The sequence below is a fragment of the Felis catus genome, chromosome F1 (genome assembly GCF_018350175.1).
Source record: "Felis catus isolate Fca126 chromosome F1, F.catus_Fca126_mat1.0, whole genome shotgun sequence".
Taxonomy (NCBI): domain Eukaryota; kingdom Metazoa; phylum Chordata; class Mammalia; order Carnivora; family Felidae; genus Felis; species Felis catus.
This window is the reverse complement of record NC_058384.1, coordinates 28,543,279-28,566,539: the sequence shown is the minus strand read 5'-3', so window position 1 is coordinate 28,566,539 and position 23,261 is coordinate 28,543,279. Positions and strand designations below refer to the sequence as shown.

General features: G+C 37.6%; 1 protein-coding gene and 1 pseudogene across 1 annotated transcript in view; both read left to right on the top strand.

The window, feature by feature from the left end:
• Nucleotides 1–740: 740 nt before the first annotated feature.
• Nucleotides 741–23,261, top strand: part of KCNK2 (potassium two pore domain channel subfamily K member 2) — a 195,653-nt gene continuing 173,132 nt past the window's right edge. The window contains exon 1 of the mRNA XM_019821797.3: nucleotides 741–1,377. Coding sequence (XP_019677356.1) covers nucleotides 1,344–1,377 — 34 coding nt within the window. The 5' untranslated portion in view covers nucleotides 741–1,343. The remainder of the gene's footprint in view (nucleotides 1,378–23,261) is intronic.
• LOC123382943 lies at nucleotides 22,539–22,613 on the top strand (annotated as a pseudogene).

Below are 23,261 nucleotides of genomic sequence, written 5' to 3'. Positions count from 1 at the left end.
AATACTGGTATTTAATGTACATTATCACATTTGTTATCATATCAAAACCAGATGTTGAAAATTTGGGCTAGAAATTCCATGATACGGATTGCATTACCTCAGGGTCACCCTACCACCTAATGTTCACTGCTCAGCTGTATTTTGTTATGGCTTTAATAGAGCAATAATGTGTTTCCACAAGTCTTAGTCTGGTATTAGATGACATGTGGGCTAATTTTGGTGGGTTGAGCAGACTGGTAGGGGGTTATACAAACCAGAGCAATTTGCTTTCCCAACAATAAGAAAATACATGAAGAATTGTTGCTAATAGTTAAGGCATCTCTCTCTCTCTCTCTCTCTCTCTCTCTCTCTCTCTCTCTCTTTACCTCCCCTCTTCTCTCTCTTACCCTTTCATTATTTATCTTTGGCTCCTTTATTTAAAAAAAAAAGCTCTTGTCATTTTTGCTGTCTCCAAATGTCCCTCAAACTTCTTCCAGAAGCAGAATCTACCTCCAATTACTAACTTTCTTATCTCAGCAAAAGCTATTTCAAAACTTCCTCTTAATTGCCTTTCTCACATTGCTTCTGTAACTGATAAAATTAAAGCAAGCAAGCTCAGAAAACTGATAGCATTCTCAATTTTAGAAAATTATAATCAATGCAATTTAGATAAGGTTAAAAAGAAAGGAAGAAAGAAAAGCCTACGTGGAAGCAAGCCAACGATTCATCTGTTTGCATTAATAAGTTCCAGCAATGGTACCACAGGCACGGAAAGCCTGTTTGCCACTGCACTTAGCAAGCACATGAGCTTAAAAATAAACTTTGACAATGTAGATCTCTTTGTCCTTTCAGGAATGGAAAACATTATGTACTTCAAAGCATACTAAGCCTGATTTTAAAATATAGTTGGGATATTGTTACCGTGGCAATTGGGAGGGTCTGTAGGCTGCACACAGTACATGGATGCTTCGTGTGCAATAGTCCTCAAGACACAGACTAGTGAGAATACACGACGCTGGCAATTTTAATATGCTCCTTCATAGGGCAGAAACGTCTGTCTTCTAAGCTCCCTGGAACAACTGGGATATAGTTCCTCATTTCAATCAGGGAATTTCTTCCTGAACCAAACTGCGAAAACAGAGTATTTGAGTAGCACGTTTCACTTGCAGCGTTTGTTCATTTTGGAGTGTTTTTGGACAGGAAATTGATCTACAGGGTAACATTCACACAAGAAAGGAAACAGTATGGGACGATGGCTTGTTAGTACAAGTGACTCTGTTTTGGAAATTACGGATGAGAAACCTTGGTGGAAGAACGGCATTAAAGATCAAAAGCATGATGACTCCTGATGAGAACATCCCCAAATGATGAACCCGCAAGCAAAAAGGAACTTCTACTGTAAGTATCTCAGCAATAATCAAGTATCTCGTTTGTTTTTAAAATTTCTAGAGTATGTGGAGTAGATTTCCAAGCAAGTGTTTGATGTAGGGAGTCTTCATAGACAAGTCTATAATTAAACTCATTGGGTGGTTCCAACAGAGGGTTAGTTACTGGAATTTTTTCCATGACCTTGCAACACTGAAATAAACTGCATGCTCTTGTGGACATGTTTTACATAACAGGCATGTTATATCAGGCTTTTATTGTGTGATGTATTAACTCTGGCAATGCAAAGTTGGTGAACATAAGTACCTACACATTCCATTACGTTTGGACTCTGGTCATTTAAACTGTCTTTGCTTAGGTTTCATGTTATGGCTAATCCTGTAATCAATATTTCCATATATAGATTGACACATGTTATATACAATTTACCTGGAATATTAGTTATTTTCTCAGTGAATCTTATTTGTTTACTAGGGAAGAGGTTTACTAGGGAAATGGGGAAGAAAAACTATGATAGTTTACACTCAAACTTGGGAACTGAGACACTTTTTTCTTCTTACATTTCCATATTTATTCAGTTCGAAGTTTTGTGTGAATATCGTTTAGATGTCTCTATATAAGATTTCTCACTCCATGGGAACAGTGTTGTGGTCTTGGAAATGTGAATCAAGTTCATCGACACCATAACCCTGTGTAAATATAAATACAGCTAAGTCATTCTTCAGTGCCTGGCAGAACACATACTTAACAGTTTTTGAAAGTGCAATATATGCTGGTGTTGAGTAATAGGACAAATGTCTTGATTGTAATCATTTCATATCAGGATTCCAATTTATTAACTTATCCATGAATATGATTGAATTCTGTTCAACAAGGAACTGCATAATAATGAGGTTACATTGCATTACCGTTTTCACTAAGGAATTTCTTTAAAAATCAAATTTCGAATTGATTGCTATTCTTGGTTGTTTCTCTTTTGAATACAATGAGTTTGTTCAACTCATTGTTTATTTGAAGACATAGAAAGTTTTTGGAGCAACTCACTATACAAAATATCAGCTAATTTCCAATCAGTACATAATTTCCAGGTGTTACTTTGTAGCATGGGAACTTGTAATTAGCTATTTTGGAGCCCCCTCTGCTGAAGATTGGTGGGTAAGCTAAACCACTGGCCAAGCCCCCAAATGGGGGAGATCATTTTTTTAGGTGTAAGGATCATGAAAATAAACTGAGAAGCAAGTGGATGAAGAGACTCTTGGAGTCAAACCGAGTGTTCCTGGAGTGACAGGAGAGAAGCAAAAATACAGAGAAAGGCACTGAGTGGGAGAGAGCCAGAGAGGTAAGGCAGATTTATTAGAGGTGCTATCTCTATCTCCTATGAGGCCAGAAAACGCTGTTCTGGTACTCAAATTCTGTTCTAGATCGCCTGCCATACATACTTGTGAAACTGAACACATGTCCTTCTGCTAGTACATGTAACAGGAATGCTGTACGGGTGATTTTACCACATCTTATTAGAAGTGGTGGTGGGATGGTTTGGGTAGGAACTGACAGGAACCATAACTTAGCAAGAGTTATCATCAAGGTAAATTCTTGGGATAATCATATGTAACATTTGGATAAGCTTAAATTATCCCATTAACAGTTCAGTTCTGTCTCCTACTTAAAGGTGTATCTTACATGTAATTTATACATGCAGATCTATCAGAATATAATTCTAATTAGAATAAGATATTCTACAGGAATCATTTGGAAGTTCTCTTACACTTTTTTCAGGGTAAAATCATCTGGATTGATTATGTAGAATTCTGGGACCTCAATCAAGAAATGATGCAACATTAGAGAAGTCTTAAGGGATTTGGTTATTTAACGAAAGCCAAGTCCATAATGTATGGTAGAATGATTAAGATTTTGAGGATTACCTTCAAAAGGAAAATGTAGGTTTAGAGCCCTTCCACCCTCCAGCAAGCTCAGAATATAGTTACGGATGACAAATGATAACTTGAATTTTTATGGCACATTAATTTTTTTCTAGTTAGTTATTTGACATCAGAAAGATTTACAGCCAGAACTGTTCAAGATTTGCTGTATCAAGAGAAATGACCTCCCTGTCACTGGTGATATGATATAGACAAGGAGATTCAAAATGGAGGGGGGATGCAAGTATTTTGAGTCAGACAAATGTTTATTAGAATTCCAGATCCACTACTTATAAACTGTGTGACCTTGAGAAATTTACTTAAACTCTAAGTTTCTGATTCCTTATATATAACATGGAGTTAATTCTTCCCTCTTAGAATTACTACTATAAAGATTAAATGAGATAATCTGTGCCCATGGCTTGGCCTATAGCAAGTGTACAAAAAAATGGCTAAGCTGTATGAACTTTGGGGGCCTTTCTGACTATGTAGTTCTAGTAATTGTAGCTGTTTAAAATAATCTAAATTCCTCAGTTGTGCTAAATGCTACCCAAAGATGTGACTCAATAGAAATATCTGTTCTTCACTTCACGGGGTCCTAATATAAGAAAAATTACTAAACAGAGCTACTACAAGTGCGGTGAAAGAATGAGTAAGGCAATCAGAATCTATGAATTGAAAATTATTAATTTTTTTTAGATGTTTTAGATGTATTAGGTGGCAAAAATCAACTTGACCATTCTACTGTCTCAATGATTAATACAGTGGAAACACTGGATTGGCTATCACTGTTCATTTCCTCTTCCATCTGTGTCTAATCATCTTAGGAAACCCACTATAATCAGCAAAATCATTCTCAGCAGAAATGGTTTTCTGAGAGTTTAAGGACTGAAAAATTTTTCATCTTCAAGATATTTTCTATCACATTTCTATAGTTCCTGCAAAAGCCAAATTTTTATGTGGACGGTGTATTTTGATAATTTAATTTATTGTGTTTATTTGTTACATGCGCACAGCACTTCCCAGGACCATCATTCTTATACTACTGCTTAAACTGGCTTAAGCAATGTTTTACACATCACAGATATGAAATAACAATCTAGCTGTCAGATTTACTATATGGAAACTTACTATGTATCTGGGAGAGTATCAGCAGTGGCTATCAAGGAAAATATTATCTTGTATCTATATAGTGTCATTGTCCTTTCAAGACATTTCCACATATATTATTTTATTTGTTCTCACCCTCGAAATAGAAAGGGATGCTACATTTACTTCATCTGCTGTATAATATGAATAAAAAGCAGAATTAAGCAAAATAGTCTATGGAGAATGTTGAAGATGCAGCAATGAGACTCTGCGTCTAGCATGATTTGTCTAATGGTTTTATGACAATCTGATTTTTATCCAGAAATATGTGATTCACCTGCTTCTTTCATGCTGTAATAGGAGCCTTAAACTTGAGCAATAATTAACACTTACCTTGTATTGTGCCTTCCACAGACACCAACCAACCAGGAACACACACAAAACAGATACAGTGCAACTAGGTTCAACCTCAGTCAGGTGTGCAGAAAAGCCTGAAAGTCTAGAATTCTCTGTCTTGCCCACTACTAATATATCTTAGGTATTTCAAGAGAGTGAAGGTATTTATATTTACCCATTTAAACTTTCTATTTTACAAAGGAGTCAAGGCCACAGCTTGCTCTTGGCAACCTTCCTTGGCTGAAATGATATGGATCTGGACAATTGTATTGTATATATTATTGGAAGTTCTCTTAAGAATTAGAGGGTTTTTTGATATCATGTGCATGAATGCTTTTTCAGGGTAGAATCGTCTGGATTTATTATGTAGAATTCTGAGGCCTCAATCAAGAATTGATGCAACATTAGAGAAGTCCTAAGACATTTGATTATTTAAAGATATTGGTATATACCATTATAATTGGTTTAACCAATTAACGAAGTGACGTCAGGTAAAACTCTGCCCCATGGTTCCTCAAAGGCTGGTAAACTACATCTTGTAGGTATAGATTTCAAGACTTTGGGCATAGTTATATCTGTTGATTTGAGCCTAGTAATCAGATGTCTTCCCGGGTATAACTGAAGACTTTAGCCAACAGGAACCACCATTTATAGGTACAAGAGAAAAACAGAAAACTATATAGCAGCGGGGTCCAACTATCTCACACAAGTTAACCACTAGGTGTTTCTGAAATGCAACATGTTGGGTTTTTTTTTTCACATTCGTAGCTTCATCTGTTGCAATACTCTTCCAGCCTGGTTCCTAATTTCTTTTCACTTAAAAGGTTAGCATTGCCACAAGTTCTGCACAGTACTTTTGGTTGGTGCTATTTCATGAAAATGTAGGCTTAAAGCAGAAATTGTAGAGTAGAGAGCTTTGATGCATTTGAATTGAATAGAAGGGAGCTTAGAGAAGCCCTTGTTCTGGGTGAGCGTTGCTCAGACGCTATTATCCTGATTATTCCTTCCTCCTGTGAGAGAGACGTCCTCTAAGTTAGATTAAGTGCAGCAGACCTAATAGAGGTGTGATTACAGGTCATTACATGGTATGATGCCAAAGGTTTTTGTTTCCAATCTGCTGTTTTCCTCCTTTGGAAACCCGAGATGAGGAGGGGCCAAGATGGCAGAACAGCATGGAAGTTTTTTTATTGCGTCTCTCCTCCCTGAAACCTGAGGTGAGAGGTCAAGATGAATCAAACAGACAGTCGTGTGCAAAAGCCACCAGTTTCTTTCCACACCTTGACAATTTCGAGTTCTGAGTAGTGTAGTCCTGAAAAAGTTCTTGCTTCTTTCCCTTCCTGTTTTTAAGATTTGTTTTATTTTTGAGAAAGGATTCTCACTCCTTCAGGATGAGACAGCCTGCTCTCTGAACACAGATTTGGGGGTTGTATATATTTTTGAAATTATTTAAAAATCCATGTAAAGTAAAATTCACTAATTTTTGTGTGTGTGGTTCTGTGAGTTTTGAGAAATGTATAGTCATGTAACCACCACCAGAATCAAGATAAAGAACAGCTCTTTCACCCCCAAAATATTCTCTTATACTCCCTCCACGTCTAGGTCCTGGGACCACTTATTTGTTGTCCCTATAGTTTTGCCTTTTCCAGAATGTGATATAAGTGAAATTATATAGCTTGCAACCGTTTGAGTCTGGTGTCTTTCACTTAGCAGAATACATTTGTGATGCATCTGTGTTGTAGTGTTTACCAATTTTTTTTTCTCTTTATTGCTGAGCGGTATTTTATTGTAGCAGTTTGTTGATTTATTCAACCATGAAGAACACTCAGGCGGTTTCCAGTTTTGGGTGATTATGAGCAATGTTGCTCTACATGTAATATGTTTGAAACACAGGTTTTGTGTGCATGTAAGTTTCCATTTCTCTAGGGTAAATGAATAACTAGGTGTGGGGTTGCAGAGCATATGGTAAATGTACATTTAACTAGAAGAAACTCCTAAACTGTTTTCCAGAGTGACTTTACCATTTTGCATTCCTTCTAGCAACATATGAGATTCGTAGTTACTCCGCCTCCTTGTCAGCACTTGGTATTGTCAGCTTGTTTGTGTTCATTTGTTAGCCATTCTAATAAATGTGTAATGGCATCTCCTTGTGTTTTAGGACATTGAGCATCTTTTCATATGCTTGTGATCTGAATGTCCTGCTTGGTGACAAGCATTCAAATCTTTCGTCCATTTTTTACTGGACATTTGTTTTCTTATTTTCGGGTTTGAGACTTCTTTTTAATATATGGGTATAAATTCTTTGTTCGATTTACGATTTGAAGATATTTTCCACACTCTGCCTTTCATTTTTTTAACCACTTCTTATAGAGAAAAAGGTTTTAGTTATGACAAGGTCAACTGATTCATTTTTTTTCTCTTATGGGTCAAGTCCTTAGTGTTGTATCTAATGATTCTTTTTCTAAAGTAATTCATGAATATTTTCTCTTCTGTTTTCTTTTTTCATAAGATGGTAATTTTATGTTTTACATTTAGGCCCTGGGTCCACTTTCAGTTAATATTTTTTATAAAGTAAGAGGTGTGGATGGAGGCATGTATGTGTATTTTGCATGCAAATGTCCAATTGTTTCAGCGCTATTCATGGAAAAGACTATCTTTTATTCATAGAATTTTATTTGTACTTGTGTGTTAAAAGTCAGTTCAGTAGGAGCACCTGGTTGGCTCAGTGGCCATGCATCTGACTCTTGATTTCAGCTCAGGTCATGATCTCATGGTTTGTGAGGTTGAGCCCCGCGTCAGCCTCTGTGCTGACAGCAGGGAAACTGCTTGGGATTCTCTCTCTCCCTCTCTTTCTGCCCGTCCTCCACTCGTGTGCGCTCACTCTCTCTCTTTCTCTCAAAATAAAGAAATAAACTTTAAAAAAGTAATAATAAAGTAGATTTTAAAAACAGCTCAGGGGCGCCTGGGTGGCTCAGTCGGTTAAGCATCTGACTTAGGCTTAGGTCATGATCTTGCAGTCTGTGAGTTCGAGTTTGAGTCCCTTGTGAGGCTCTGTGCTGACAGCCCAGAGCCTGGAGGCTGCTTCAGATTCTGGGTCTCCCTCTCTGTGCCACTCCCCTGCTCATGCCCCCCCCCCCCCACCGTTTCTCTCAAAAGTAAATAACCATTTTTTTAAATTTTTTTTAACGTTTTATTTATTTTTGAGACAGGGAGAGACAGAGCATGAACAGGGGAGGGTCAGAGAGAGGGAGACACAGAATCTGAAACAGGCTCCAGGCTCTGAGCTGTCAGCACAGAGCCTGATGTGGGGCTCGAACTCACAGACCGTGAGATCATGGCCTGAGCTGAAGTCGGCCGCTTAACCAACTGAGCCACCCAGGCGCCCCAACATTTTTTTTTTTAAAGTCAGTTCACTATATTTTTGTAAGCTTATTTCTGGACTCTCTATTTTGTCCCATTAGTTTATGTATGCATACTTTCACTAATACCATACTTCACAGTACATTACGAAATCATGTAGTTTGAGTTCCTCTAAATCTGTCCTTTCTCAGGGTTTTTCTACAGACTTTGCTTTTCAATATACAACTTAAAATCAGCTTGGAGCGCCCAGGTGTTAAGCATCAGAGTTAAGCATCCAACTCTTGATTTCGTCTCAGGTCACGATCTCACAGTTGTGGGATCAAACCTGGCATTGGGCTCCATGTTGGGCCCTGAGCTGGGTGTGGAGCCTGCTTGAGATTCTCTCCCTCTCCCTTTGACCCTCCCCTGTCCACATGTGCTCTGTCGCTCAAGAATAAAATAAAATCATAAGTAAATAAGTAAACAAACAAACGAATAAATAAATAAATAATCAGCTTGGCAATATCTACAAAAACCCTGCTGGGGTTTCAATTGGGCTAAGTGTTAAACCTACAGATGAATTTGGGTAAAGTTGATATCTTCCTACTATTTGAGCCATATAATCTATTTAGCTTGGCTTCGTTTCTATCCTCCGTATTATAGTTTGTGTCATATAGATTCTGCACAGTTTTGTTAGATTCATACTTGGGCATTTCGTTTTTGGAGCTATTGTAAATGATACTTCAAAAAATTTGTTTCTAATTTTCATTGCTAGTATATAGATATATGTTATATCATGGACAAAGAGATTGTATATGCGTATGAAGATATTTGTAGAGAAGGCCTACAAACCAACATGAATATGCCTAACAACCAAGTAGAGAAAAGCCTAACACACACACAGGAAAGAAAGTATAAAGTAAATACAAGTGACTCTTTTTTTTTTTTAATGTTTATTTTTGTGAGTGATAGAGAAAGAGAGACAGAGCACAATTGGTGCAAAGAGAGAGAGAGACACAGATGAAGAAGCAGGCTCCACGCTCTGGGTTGTCCGAACAGAGCTCGATGTGGGGCTCGAACTCACAAACTTGTGAGATCGTGACCTGAGCCGAAACCATGGTTCGGACACTTAACCAACTGAGCCACCCTTGTGCCCCAACACAAACCACTATTAAATATAAAATGAAGCTCAATTTCACATGCACAAAGAGAAAGGGAAAACATTTGGGAAATCATATGGGAAGTATTTTGATATATATGTTATCAAAAGTGTAAGAAAACAGATGCTTTTATAAATTACTGGTGACTGTTAAAATTAATATAAACTTTATGTAAAACACTTTTTAATGTTTATGAATATTACTGATGTACATAATCCCAGACCTAGCAATTCTGCTCCTAGTTCATTCTACACATGTGTCGATGGATAATGTCATATGTCTAAGGGTATTTACTGCAATGTTTCTTTATAGCAAAACATGGTAATGTAAATGTCCATTATCACAGGTGTGGTGAAAGAAATTATTGTGTGCACACATTGTTGTATAGTTGTGGGGCAAATAATAAAACAATGTAATACGCACTCATGTAGAGTGTCTCAATAATATCATAATGTAAACTTCTCATTAGAATATAACCTTCATAACTAACCTAAATGCTCCATGGGTGCAGAAGTTTTTCCCTTTAACTCACTGCTATACCGAGAACAATACTGTACATAGTAGAACTCAACAAAGGAGGTGAAAGATGTCTATTAGGTCATTGGACATATGACTCTTGAGTTGGAGATAAAAATTCAGAATTGTTAGCTAAATCCATAGATGAAGCTGAGAAAGTTGTGGTAAGGTAATGTGTTGAGAAGGGGCTGAGCATTTATCACTGGCAGGATCAACTTGTAAGGGGTAGATGGAGAAAGAAGAGACAAAAAGGAAGCTGAGAATGACCCACACCATAGGTGGTGATCTAGGGGAAAATGGTATTTGGAGCCAAAAGAAGGACTTTTAAGAGAACAGTCAATGCATTTATACCTTTAAAAATAAAAACAAGGGGCGCCTGGGTGGCTCAGTAGGTTAAGCATCTGACTTCAGCTCAGGTCATGATCTCACGGTCTGTGAGTTTGAGCCCCGCATCGGGCTCTGTGCTGACAGCTCAGAGTCTGGAGCCTGCTTTGGACTCTGTGTCTTCCCCTCTCTGTCTGCTCCTGCCCCCACTCATACTCTCTCTCTCTCTCTCTTTATTTTTTTAAATAAAAATTAAAAAAAAATGTAAAAGATAAACATTTTATACAGTGAAGAAGCTCTCAGGACTCATAGGGCTATGTCTTTGGTTCATGATATAGAACCAATCTTAAAAGGCTACTATTAGCTAAAAAAATGGGATGATTTGAGCAGGATACTAATTGCAATGAACTGAAATCCATCAAATGTTTAAATCCAGGAGATCATAATGATAAGAAAACAATTAACTGGAGATTCAGGGAAGGCCTATTTAAAAGTGGCAGGTAAGCTGAAATTGAGGGCTAAGTAGGAAATAAATGCTGAAGGTAACAGGAAACATGTATGCACCCAGCCAGAGGATGAGAAGAACTCAGTCCTGTGTGGCTGGAAGCCCATGAGTGAAAGGGAGAGAGGTTCAAAATGAGGTTGGAAAAATATTCAGGGACGGTCACTCAGGAACATATAGTCATGCTGAGGGCTTGATCTTGCATTAGAAATGAGGTAGAAAGTTCTTAAAAAGTTTTATGCAGGGGAGGGACATGATCAAAGTTGCAGCTTTTCTTTTTTAATTTTTTAAATGTTTATTTATTTTTGAGGTAGAGACAGAGTGTGAGCCGGGAAGGGACAGAGAGAGAGAGAGAGAGAGAGAGAGAGAGAGAGAATCCAAAGCAGGCTCCAGGATCTGAGCTGTCAGCTCAGTTGAAGTTTTAAAAGATCACTTTGACTGCTACAGGGCCCGTGAATTGGAGGAGGTCAGAACAAAATCAGAGAGAGAGGGAGAGTTAGGGGCCCCTGCTCTCCTGCTCACGCTCTCTCAAAAATAATAAACATTAAAATTGCTTACTTTCAGTTTGTTTTTACTTTTTTTTTTTTGAAACAAAGTATAGACTGTCCAAAAGATGGGTTGCAAGACTGTGTTTCTTACTGTGCTCTTATAGAGACCAAAAAAAAAAAAAAAGCCCCATTTCTATGTAAAAAGGAGCTATTTCTCCCCTTGAGAAACATCCACGTGCAGGGCTGATACTGAGTTGAGATGCCCAGTTGTTAATGGCTAGTGCTCTTATGTTGGTGCATCTGTCCTGATTGGTCGGTGCTGATGAACTCATGTTTGTCAAATACTAAAAACTCACTCTGCTCGGGTCATAAAATTATATTTCCAATTGTCTTTTGGAACATTTCAATTTGCCTATATGGTTGGGATTAGAAGTTGACAATAGGCAGCATTTAGACATGCCACATACAGTCCTACAGTCCTTTCGAGGAGCAGGGAAGGAAGATTGTTAAAGAAATTTCTCTTAGAGACGTTGCAGGTCGTCTCTTGTAGTCTGTTTCTCAGTACGCTTGAATATTCTGCATGGAGAACACAGCAGCTGGTTTGCCTCTTTTATGCTTTTCTTCTTTGATACGACATTATTGCTTTGTTTTTAAAAGGAGACCACAATTTCTTACCATACTTTATTAAGAAAAAAATCCAGGAGAATTTTATTCAACATGAGTTATCGTAGATCTATTGGTTAAATTTCATGGTATTAACTGTCTTTTTCTCCCTTGTTGAATGAGTGTGCATTTTCTATCATTTTCTACCATTTCCATCATTGGTACTTTATTAGATGCCCTTTGGAAGTGTGACGTTTGGGATATGTTCAGTGGGGGCATTCTATAAGGACAGTTTTCTGCTAAGAACTGTGAATAACGTTTGAGACCCGATTTATTGAATAAGTGTATCAAACTTAGAAAAACTATTAATAATCAGAGATAAAGTGTGACTTACAAGGATTCTCAGGCTGCTTTTCTTAGGTGGCTTGTAAATTGGTGAAAACCTAGTGACAACACTTATTTTCTTGTGGGGGCTCTTATATCATCTCAGAAGCCAACTTCAAAAGAGGGATTCCAAAATTATTTTCAGCATTAATACCTTTAGATCGCAATGATTTTCCAATGTGATTATTTCAGGCTGGAACTCATTTGGATGTGTGAATTCTAAAAAAAAAAAGTGCTTTATGCTTTATTGTTTGATCCCACTACATACACTCAAACTATTGGAATTAATGAATCTCCAATTACAGGCGCCTGGCTAGCTCAGTTGGTAGAGTGTGATCTTGAGATTGTTCAAGACCCACATTGGGCATAGGGCTTACTTAGAAAAAAAAAAAAAAAAGAATCTCCAATTAAACTGTCATTCATAGAGTATACCTTTTAATTTCCTTTTAGAATTCTTCTGGCCCGCCTAACTCTAACTTTCTAGTATAAACAAACACATTTCAATAGTGATGACGAGACTGAATCATTTTGTTAGTTTTAAGTGACCCAAATTTATTTTTAAAATCACAGAATGTATATTTTCATTGGTAGATGATAGCTAGATATGGGCTATCAAGAACATATTTTGTAACTTTGCAGTAACTGCCATCTGTGTTTGGACAGTGAAACACTTATGCTCCAGAGAGTTATACGAAGTATGATTCTCAGCCTATTCTCAACCTGAATGTTTAAGAAATATCATTTAATTTTCCTACAAAGGGAATTTCACTTTTATTTCAAGTTCTCCATTTTACTTGGTAGAAATTTCATCCTGGGTGAACTTGGGGCTTCTTCCTCAGAGTCTCTTCCGTCCACTCAGGATCTTTCCCAATCCCAGGTTTGTTTCTAGGTTTGGGTGCTTTCAGAGATCCAAGTACTTGACATGGATATTTTCACATCTGTGTTGGTGGCATTTGCTGTACCGCAAGTGGTTACTGAGTCCTCACAGGCTGTGTCTTCCTTGTCCTAAACATCAGGCCTTGTCAAGTGTGTTTGGCAATTTTTGAACCCCTCTTAGGAGACGTGAAAAATGTGTCTGCTCCCTTGCACCACTCTGGGGCAGCAGGGAATCAGATGTCGTCTCAGTCCCTTTCAGGCTGACGCCTTTTGCAGCCATTGCCACTCAAATGCTACCACGGTGAGTAGGGTGTAGTGTACTTTAAAGACACCTACAACCTGACTGAGGTCTGCCTGAAACCTGAGCAGGTTTCAGGTCACAGGCTCTTCTTGTGTCCCCAAACCTGTCTGCGGATGTGCATCCCCCACAGCCTGACTTGGCGGAAGTAAGATCAAGGGGATGTGCCAGGCCCTTCCCAAGGACTTAGGACTATTTAATCTCTCGTCCTCTCTTTGATTTTTTTCTCTTGTTCCAGCCCCAATAATCTTTATGTTCTCTGAAACAGAAAAACAAAACAAAACAAAACAAACCTTGCATTTCATACGTCACGAGTTTTCCAACTTTATGTTTATAGAAGGACTTTGGCTTTTGCCACCCGGGAGTCAGTGATTGACTTCTTTGTTCTTCTTTCCTTCCCAGAGGCTGTAAGTCTAGAAATGGCTTTATCAATGGGGTAAAGTCACATGAGTATAAAAGAATTACTAAGAATGAAGGAAAAGAGCTCAGTTATATAATATCCAAGTGTGAACAGTATGGTTGTTTACACATGGCTTTCCACAGCCTACAGATTTTTAAACTGAAGGAAGTGACCCTAAAATGTGAGCAGTCCGTTTTAATGGAGCTCTCGTGACTGTGACACAGCTGTGTAAATCCCTTTCACGTTGCCAATCTTGCATTTCAGGAGCTTTCTCTAAGGCTTAGTTTGTTTTTTGTTGTTGCATTTTTTTTTTTCCTGTTCAGTTAAATTAGGAAAGAAATTTACCCTTAGAAATACATGGACTCTTTGGGCTCCAGCCAGCCCTGTATTACAAAGACATCTTTCTGGGCACCCTTATTTGACAAAGAGAATTCCTGCGATATTACCCAGCTGTGCATAACTGAACGTGTCAGTTCAGTGACCCTTTAATGAATCACCTTTTAATATCTGCCCCCTGGCCGTAAGAATGTCACTTCAATATTATTTTATAGTTTGAACTGAGTTACACTGAAGCATTTTGAGAGTGGAAAGACACGACGGTATTTTACTTTAAATGACTCCACAGCAATTGTGGACAATAGTTGAGTGCCCTAGTTAGTGAGCCTGGGCATGTCATAAACAGATGGGGCATCTAAATATATATATTACAGCTAAAGTCCAGCAATCAGCAAATGTCCCTTAGTAAACACCCAAATCCTAGATTTGTATGGACCTCTAGAGTGGCACAAAACAATTTCAAATCTCCAAAAACAATTTTTCGTCTGCAAGACACTTTTTCTGTTGATAAAACGTAGATGAGAGAGGTTGCTCAAAGCCACCACAGTTGGTCACTGTAGCAGTTATGCCGGAACCCAGAGAGGTCCCCTTAAATTTTACACTATGTCCTGTTGTGCTGTCACCCACCCTCTACACGCTACAGCCCTTGAGTTCTTGTCAGTAGGACACAGAAGGGAAGCATCAAGTCTGCCTACCCGGCTCCAGGGATTTCCCTAGCCAGTGCCAGGAAAATCCACCTGGGGCGAAGTAAAGTTGTTGCCAAGAAGCGAGCAGGAGAAAGGCAACTGTGGCTCCTTTGTGGATGGAGACATTTATCTTCTTTCTGGCAAAGTAGCAGTGACGTGAGGTACCCGAGGAAGGTGTAGGGACGTGATGGGGCAAGTGCTTCCTCCAGGCACAGCCCGGTCTGGACACCCTGTGCTCTCTGTGGATCAGAGGTGACAAGTCACAGAAACTAAAACGATCCCTGATGGGGCCAGTATTTGGTAGAGGACTCCCTGGCTGGAGCCAAGGTTGGGGCTGTATCTGGTGTCCACACAGCATCCGTGTCAGCTTCTCACAGCGTCTGTTCATAACGTTAAGAGGTCCAGGGTTGCAGATGCCCAGTCCACGGGCACAGAGAATAATTTGTTCCTGATCCTGGCATTCAAGGCTATATAAACGTATGCAGTCTTCCAGGTTTATTAACACTGCCTTCATACAAAAATGCTTGTGCTAGCTGAGGTTCCTAAGCAATCTGTTTTGAAGATGACTTGTGGTTTTTCTGCCCTAAGCTTTTTCCGTAATATTCCTCTGACCTCTCAAAATCTTACCTGTATGCTAAATACCTCCTCCTTCATTAAAGCTTTTCCTGTCTGAAAACTCCCACTGAACAAATAAATGTTACTTAAAAATCGAAGAGCCCTAAATGAGAAAAAGAAAATACCCCAGCTATTCTTCAATTTTTTTTTCACTAGGAGACTATCTGACTGCTTGTCGTATGTTTCAGTGATAATATAAAAGCAAAGTTAATTGTCCCTCCATTGTCTTTTTATCCATCCCTACCTACCAGAGCTAATAAATAGCATACAGATTAGACCCCTACAACTTTCTTCTTGCTCAAACAACCAGGTATCTATAGGAGTTTATTGTTTTCCCCAAATCAAATCATATTATACACATTACATTGCAATTGTGTGTTTAGCTTAGCGATACGTCCTGGACACTCAAGCCAATACATCTAGTGGTCAAGAGCCAAGGCTTCAGGGTCACAGTGCCTGGTTTTAAGTCCAAGCCAGGAGCTACATATTCCTATAACTTTGGGAACGTTTTCTAACCTCTTAGTTTCCTCCTTTATTAAATGAGGATAATAAGAATTTGAACCTCATGGGGTTGTTATGAAGGTTAAATTAGTACATATAAAGTACTTGTACAAGCACGCGCAATACACTGCCTACATAGATCAGAAAATATGCATATACACACAAACATAATTTTATGTAAATCAGGTTATCATAAGGCTTTCATTTCAGTATAATATTTACTCTTTTGGTTCTTCTTTTGGTCCCTACTCTCTCCTTCCTTCCATATTTGCCTCTCCTACTCCAAACACTTGAATTAGTATAAACATTAGCAAGTATAAACCGACCCTTAACTAGTGTAGTCTTACACGCAGTCTTCTGTAAAGCTCCTAATGATTGTCAAATCTGATCTCAAATGTATATATGTATACCTGTAATATACACATGTATATACATATACACATGTGTGCATGCTTTTGTTATTGTTTACTCTACAAAAGTGAAATCATATTACATACAAGGGTTTTTTTGACACCTTTTCTCACATAGTAAGTTTCAGAAATCCCTCTCTGTTAGCAGATATGAATAATTATATTATGTTCTACCGGTTACCATAATCTATCTCTTCGTGTACACGTTTTTGCTACTCCAAAGAGTGCTGTAATAAACATCTGGGCTCACATATCTTTAATTTTTGGTGTTTATATTTCCATGGGATATATATCCAGGAGAGAGATCGCAGGGTCAAAAGGTTTATGCATCTTTAATTTTAACAAATGTTCCCAGGTTGCTTTCTAATGGAGCTGTACCCATTTACATTTCCACTAGCAACGTAGGAAATACTTTTTCCACATAACCCCACTGACAATGTTACCGCTGCTTGACTTTTTTGTCAGTTTGATAAGTTTAAAGTGACGTTGTCTTGTTAGCTCACTTTCTATTTCCTTATTAGTGAAATTTTTTTCATTACATATATCTTCTGGCCATTTAGATTTGCTCATCTGTGAATTGCCTATTTATATCTGTTGCTCATTTTTCTTACACTGTTGCCCGTTTATTGTCAATTTTTAAAACTCTCTTCATATAATCATAGCTTTCAAACCCTTATCTGTCATCTGCATTGCAAACCTACTTTCTAAATTTGTTTACTGTATTTATTGTATCTTCTGCCGCACAATACTTTTTTATTAGCTTCTAAGTATTCTCCAGAAGTCCTAATAAAATATTAAAATTATTGTTATATTTAACATTTTAATCTACCTTTTGGATATGACATGAGATAATATTTTATATATATATGTGTATATATATTATATATATTATATAAAATATGCTTTATATACATATATATAGTTTAAAATATATATGAACTCATACTGATATTAATAATTATAATCCAGCATCATGGAGCTCATTCTAGTTGCCCCCAATCTCCTGCTTATCTGTAACTCCTTTCTCTGACAGTTAGAAACCTGATTCCTGCGATTACAATTTTTTTACTTATTTGTCCAACTTCTAGTATACATTTCGTTTCATAACTGTTGACCTGTACCCTTGTGAGAAACAAATTTACCAACTTGAGTTAACATTTTCAGACAAATCATTTTGCCTTGGTACCTAAAGTGTCTGGTAAAAGCAACTGTTTGCCAAAGTTACTTAGGTCAACTTTTTTCCATACCCCCTTTAGTGATGTTATGTCATACGTTTTTAATACAGTTAAACTCCTTTGTCATAGTCTACATTCCATCCTGTCTTCTCCTGACATGTGGTTGAGTTTTTAAAACTTCATATACTGGGGGCACCTGGGTGGCTCAGTAGGTCAAGAGCCCAACTCTGGATTTAGGCTCAGGTCATAATCTCACAACCCTGAATTCGAACCCCCGAGTCAGGCTTTGCACGGGGTACAGAACCTGCTTAGAATTCTATCTCCCTCTGCCCCTCCTCCACTTGTTCTCTTTCTCCCTCTCTCTCTCTCTCTCTTCTCCCCAAAATAAAAATAAAATTGCATATAATAAGGCAACTTTCTGTGTTGTATAGTTCAGTGGGGTGATGCGTAGATGCAGAGTCAAGAATTACTCCTGTACCATACAGAAAACTTGATCACCCTACAATTCCTTTATGTAACTCCTTTGTTGTCAATTTTTTCTCAATTTCTCAGCTCCTAGAAACCACTATCCATCCTCCATTCCTATAGTCTTCCCTTTTTCTTAACGTCATGTGATTGAAATCTTATATATTTAGACTTTTCGTCTGGCTTCTTTTACCTCGCAAAATGCATTTAAGTCTCATTCATGTCATTGTATGAATCACCCAAGGAGGCATCCGTTATAGAGATGTGCCATAGTTTGTTTATTCATTCACCTGTTAAATGACATCTTGGGGATTTCCAGTTTCTTATGATAATGGATAAAGCTGCTATAAACATCGGTGTATAGGTTTTTGTAGGAATGTGTTTTCAATTCATTTGGAGAAATACTTACGAGTAAAATTGCTGGCTTCTGGGGTAAGTGTATGTTTCACTTTACAAGAAAATGTCAAACTACTTTTTAAAATGGCTGTACATTTTACATTCTCAGAAGCAGTGAAGGAGAGCTCCTACATCCTTAACATTTGCTATTGTTGGCTTTTTGCTTTATAGAAGCTCTTTATATAGTCTGGACGTTAGTCCTTCTCAGATGCACACAAAAACAAATATATTTTTTTCCTGCTCCTCTGCTTGTCTCTTCATTTTCTAAACAGTATCTTTTGATAACCAAATTTTAATTTTCATGAATTCCAATGTATTAATATTTTATGGGCAGTGCTTTCTGCGAACTCTGTGGGAATCTTTGCCTACTTCAAGTTTGTGGAGACTCTCCTGTGATTTTTTTCCAGAAGTTTTATAATTTTAGCTTGTACTTTTAGGTCTGTGACCCACCTTAAATTAATTTTTTTGCATGGCAAGATGAGCCTCGGGGTTCATTTATTTTCCATATGGATATCCAGTTGTTTCAACACGATTTGTTGAAAAGACATTCCTATCCCCCTTTGAAATGCTTTGATACCTTTGTTGAAAACCAGTTCTCTACATATGTATGGATCTGTATCTGGACTTTTACTCTGTTCCATTGATCTATTTTGCTATATCTACATCAATATCACACTGTCTTAATAACAATAGCTTTTATAAAAAGTCTTGAAACATTTAAGTCCTCCAACTTGATTCTTTTCCAACATTTTTTAACTGTTCTGTATTTTCAAATTTTTAGTTTCAGCTTGCCAGTTGCTTCAAAATGCCTGCTTAGATTCTGAATCGGTTCATCCTGAATCTATACATCATTTGGGGGAGAATTTGCATGTCAGCAAAATTAAATCTTCTGATCCTTGAATATGCTATAAATCTCAATTTGCTTGTCTTTAATTTCTGTCAACAATACTTAGGAGTATTTAGTGCACAGAACTTGCAAATCTTTCATTAAATTTATCCTTTAGTATGCCAGGGATTTGGGGATGTTATGATATATGGTGTTGTTTCCTTAATTTCATTTTTCTAATTATTTGTTGCTAATATGTAAGAGTGCAACTGTTTTTGTGTCTTGACCTTATATTCTGTAACCTTGTTAATTCACTTATTTGTTCTAATATTTGCTTTGTAGTTGCCTTAAGATTTACTAAGCTGGTAATGATGTCATCTGTGAATAGAGGATGTCTCACTCCTTCCTTCAATTCCTTACTCCTTTTATTCTTCTTTTTGCCTCATTGCCTTGAGAGACTCCAGAGGTCAGAGCATTTGCTGCTGCTTCGTCATTAAATATGCTATAAGCTGTAGGCTGTTTGTTTGTTTCATAACCAGTTTTTATCAGGTTGACAAAGGTATCTTTTTTTTTTTTTTTGAGAAAGGTAGCTTTTACTCCCAAGTTGCCAAGAGCTTTTTCTTTTTATTATGAAAATGGCTATAGAATTTTGTTATCTGATTTTTCTATTTCTACTGGGATGATGACATGACTTTTATTTTATCTGTTATTATTTTGATGTGGTGAATTCTGCTGATTAATTTTCAAATGTTAAGCCAATATCATGTTCCTAAAGTGAACTCCAATTGCTTGTGACAGATTGACTATTTACGTATTGCTGGGTTTAGTTCACAAATTTTGTTAGGGATTTCCAGTCTAAGTTCATGAGGGATATTGGTTTGTAGGTTTCCTTTCCTGTAATGTCATTGCCAGGACTTTTTTTTTAATTAATTTATTTATTTATTTTTGAGAGAGAGAGAGTGCACACAAGCAGGGGAGGGGCAGAGAGAAGGGGAGACAGAATCCCAAGCAGGCCCCACACCATTATTGCAGAGCCGTACGTGGGACTCAAACTCACAAACCGTGAGATCATGACCTGAGCTGAGATCAAGATTTGGATGCTTTACCGACTGTGCCACCCAAGCACCCCTGTAATGTCATTGTCAGGTTTTGATATGAGTTATATTGACTTTGTAAATAAGTATTCCCCTCTCCATAACTTTTTCAAAGAATTGTGTGATATTGTATTATTTCTTCTTTAAATGTTTGATAGAATTCACCAGGGAAGTTACCCAAGCCTAGAGTTTTCTTTCTGGGAAGGTTTTAAATTGCTAGTTCAATTATTCAACAGTTAGTATTTAATATCTAGACGTTACTATTTTTTTCTCCTAAGTCAGGTTTGATAATTCGTGTCATTCATAGTATTTGTCCATTTCATCTACGTTGTTAAATTTATTGGCATTGTGATTTTTTTTTAAAAGATGCCCTTAGAGTTTTTTTAAGGTTTGTAGAATCTATTATGATTGCTTTCATTTCAAATATTGGTCATCTGTATTTTCTCTGTCTTTTTCTACCCAAGGTGGTAGAGGGTAGCTGTGTGTGTTCGGTGATGTGGCAACAGGTAGATTGTTAATCCTCTTCTAAAACATGAGAAGCGGCCCAAGACAGTCTTAGCTGCCCAGTCTCCACGTGTTATCAACGTGGGGATAGAAAAAATGTAATCCACCTGTTTATCTCTTCTTCAAATCTTAGAGATTAGAGAAACTTGCATCTCAAGAGGGACATCACAGATCCACCCTCTCCTTTCAGAGTTCCAAGAACCTCTTAAAGGCAAACCTTCTTCAGGATCTACCTCATTCAACTCCTTGCCCTAAGGCAATGTTGTCCTCTGAGCTTAAATCAGGCCCCGGGGGGGAGCAGATTCACAACCCATTAATTCTTGCCCACCAGGCACATATTGCTTTCTGGTACCAACAGTTGTTTTTACCTCCAGAGATGAATGATTGGTTCAAAGCGGAAGGTGATGGCAGGGTCGAGGTGAAAACCCCTTCCATCTCAGAGCCCAAACTTTATACTTTAAATTTAAGTTTGTGAGCATTGTCTAGAAAGGTCTATCTAAAGATTCACTAGCGTTTCTAGTACTATTGACAAGCTCCAGAGTCACTTCTTATTTTTCTCTTCATATATCTCATTTAGTCCCCAGTGAATGTGCAAATGGCAGAGACAGTGAAACAATCGATGGTGCTCCCGGAATCCAGAGCTCTCTTTGTTTCTCAGTAAATTTTAAAGCAATATTCTTTATTTACAATATCTAATCAAGACGTATGGTTATCTGACGTTCTTTCTCAATGTGACCCTTCTTTAACATCACTGAAGCCACCAAAAAATATTTTATTCCAAGCACGTCTGCTTTCTGGATGCCACTTTGTTTGCCTTTATTTCTCTTCCCTCTCTCCTGTTATGAGGTCATTTACATGACAATGGTATCTTCAGATGGTTTATCAATATGTTATGATTATTTTCACCTGCAGCTGAGAATACTCTCATGTCTTTTGTTGTTGCCATGGAAACAATTATGCTATCAAAAGAAGAGAATTAAGATTTCATTTAGGGTGGAAATGAGGTTGGACGGATAATGTTAAAGAAATGAAAAGGTGCCTGCTGTTTGTACCTGAAGAAAAACAAGATATAAATTAGATAGGCATTGGTCATTTTGTTTTAAGACATGTAAATCAAATTTGGAGCCATTTGCGTGAGTTTTGCCCATACAACAAAGCTAAAGAGAATATCATTCTGTGCCTTGATTGGTCTTCAATCATTTTCAATGGCATTGAGTCACGCACAAAAATTACTGTCACCTGAATATACTCCTGCTTTAACAAACTAACTCATAACTTACTGTCCCCAGCAAGGCAGGGACAGTTCTTTTCCCTGTTTATAAAACTTCTCACTTAAAAAAAAACAAAATTAATCTTGAAAGATAAAGGGTAGTTCAATCAGCCGTTTGCCACAGAAGCCACTGAGTTATATAGTATTTTCCTTGAAGTCTCCATTTGGGAGATCCCCCCCCCCCGCCCCAGTTTTCCAATAAAACCACCCATGACTGTTTATTCTATCACCTTCTAAACCAGAAATAAAAAAATTGTCAGATAATGTATTGGATATTGAAGAGAAGTGACTTTAAGGTAAGTTATTTTGTAACGTGATAGAGGGACTCAATTTAATGCAAAGGAAAATCATAAAATTTAACCTGGAGTTGAGAAGAGTAGGGAAAACTTACAACTTCAAGATATTTTTTTAAGTGATTGTCAGAAACCAAACACAATTTTATTTAATAGAGTATTTTGGAATTTTTCTCTACAACTTCTCTTTCTATACGTATTTTTCTCCTTTTAGGCACTATGGATAGTTCAGTACTTGGATTATTGCCATCACATATAATTTGCTTTCTAATAATTTTTTATTTATCCTCTGGTGAACTCACCTACTCTGAATCGCTTCTCGGCCTTTTGGCTAAGATCAAGTGTAGTACCTACTCTGAGCCTCCTATGATTTTCTGCAACACATTGTAATAGAAACTAGGAACTAAGCAACCTGACTGTGCCACTTTGCAGAACATTATGGAATATCGTTCTTCGGGCATTTTTAGAAATGGGGAAGGATAAGCAAGGTGTAGCAGATGGAGCTCCGAGTTGAGTGTTTAATCTGTTCTAGCTCCTGTGCTGTATCTTTTCATTATATCACAGCAATGCAGGGACCACAGGCTTTTGAACCAGATAGTCTGGGGTTGAATCTGAACTCCCCACTTACTGTCATGGGATGTTGGGCAAGTTACTTAGCTTGTCTCTGTCTTTTGCTCTTCTCTGTTAAGAAAATAGTACTTTATCCACCTTAAACCCTGTTCACGGCCAGTAACCAGTGCTACATAATATCTGCAATTACCTGTAATTCTTAAAAATAAACCTATCCAGGGGTGCCAGGGTGGCTCAGTCAGTTAAGCGTCTGACTCTTGATTTCAGCTCGGCCATGATCTCACAGTTCGTAAGTTCAAGCCCCGCATCAGGCTGTATGCTGATGGTGTGGAGCGTGCTTGGAATTCTCTCTCCCTCTCTCTTTGCCTTTCTCCAGCTCTCTTGAGCTCTCTCTCTCTCTCTCAAAATAAATAAATAAAAACAAATAAATAAATAAACAAACCTATACAGAAAGTACGATTATT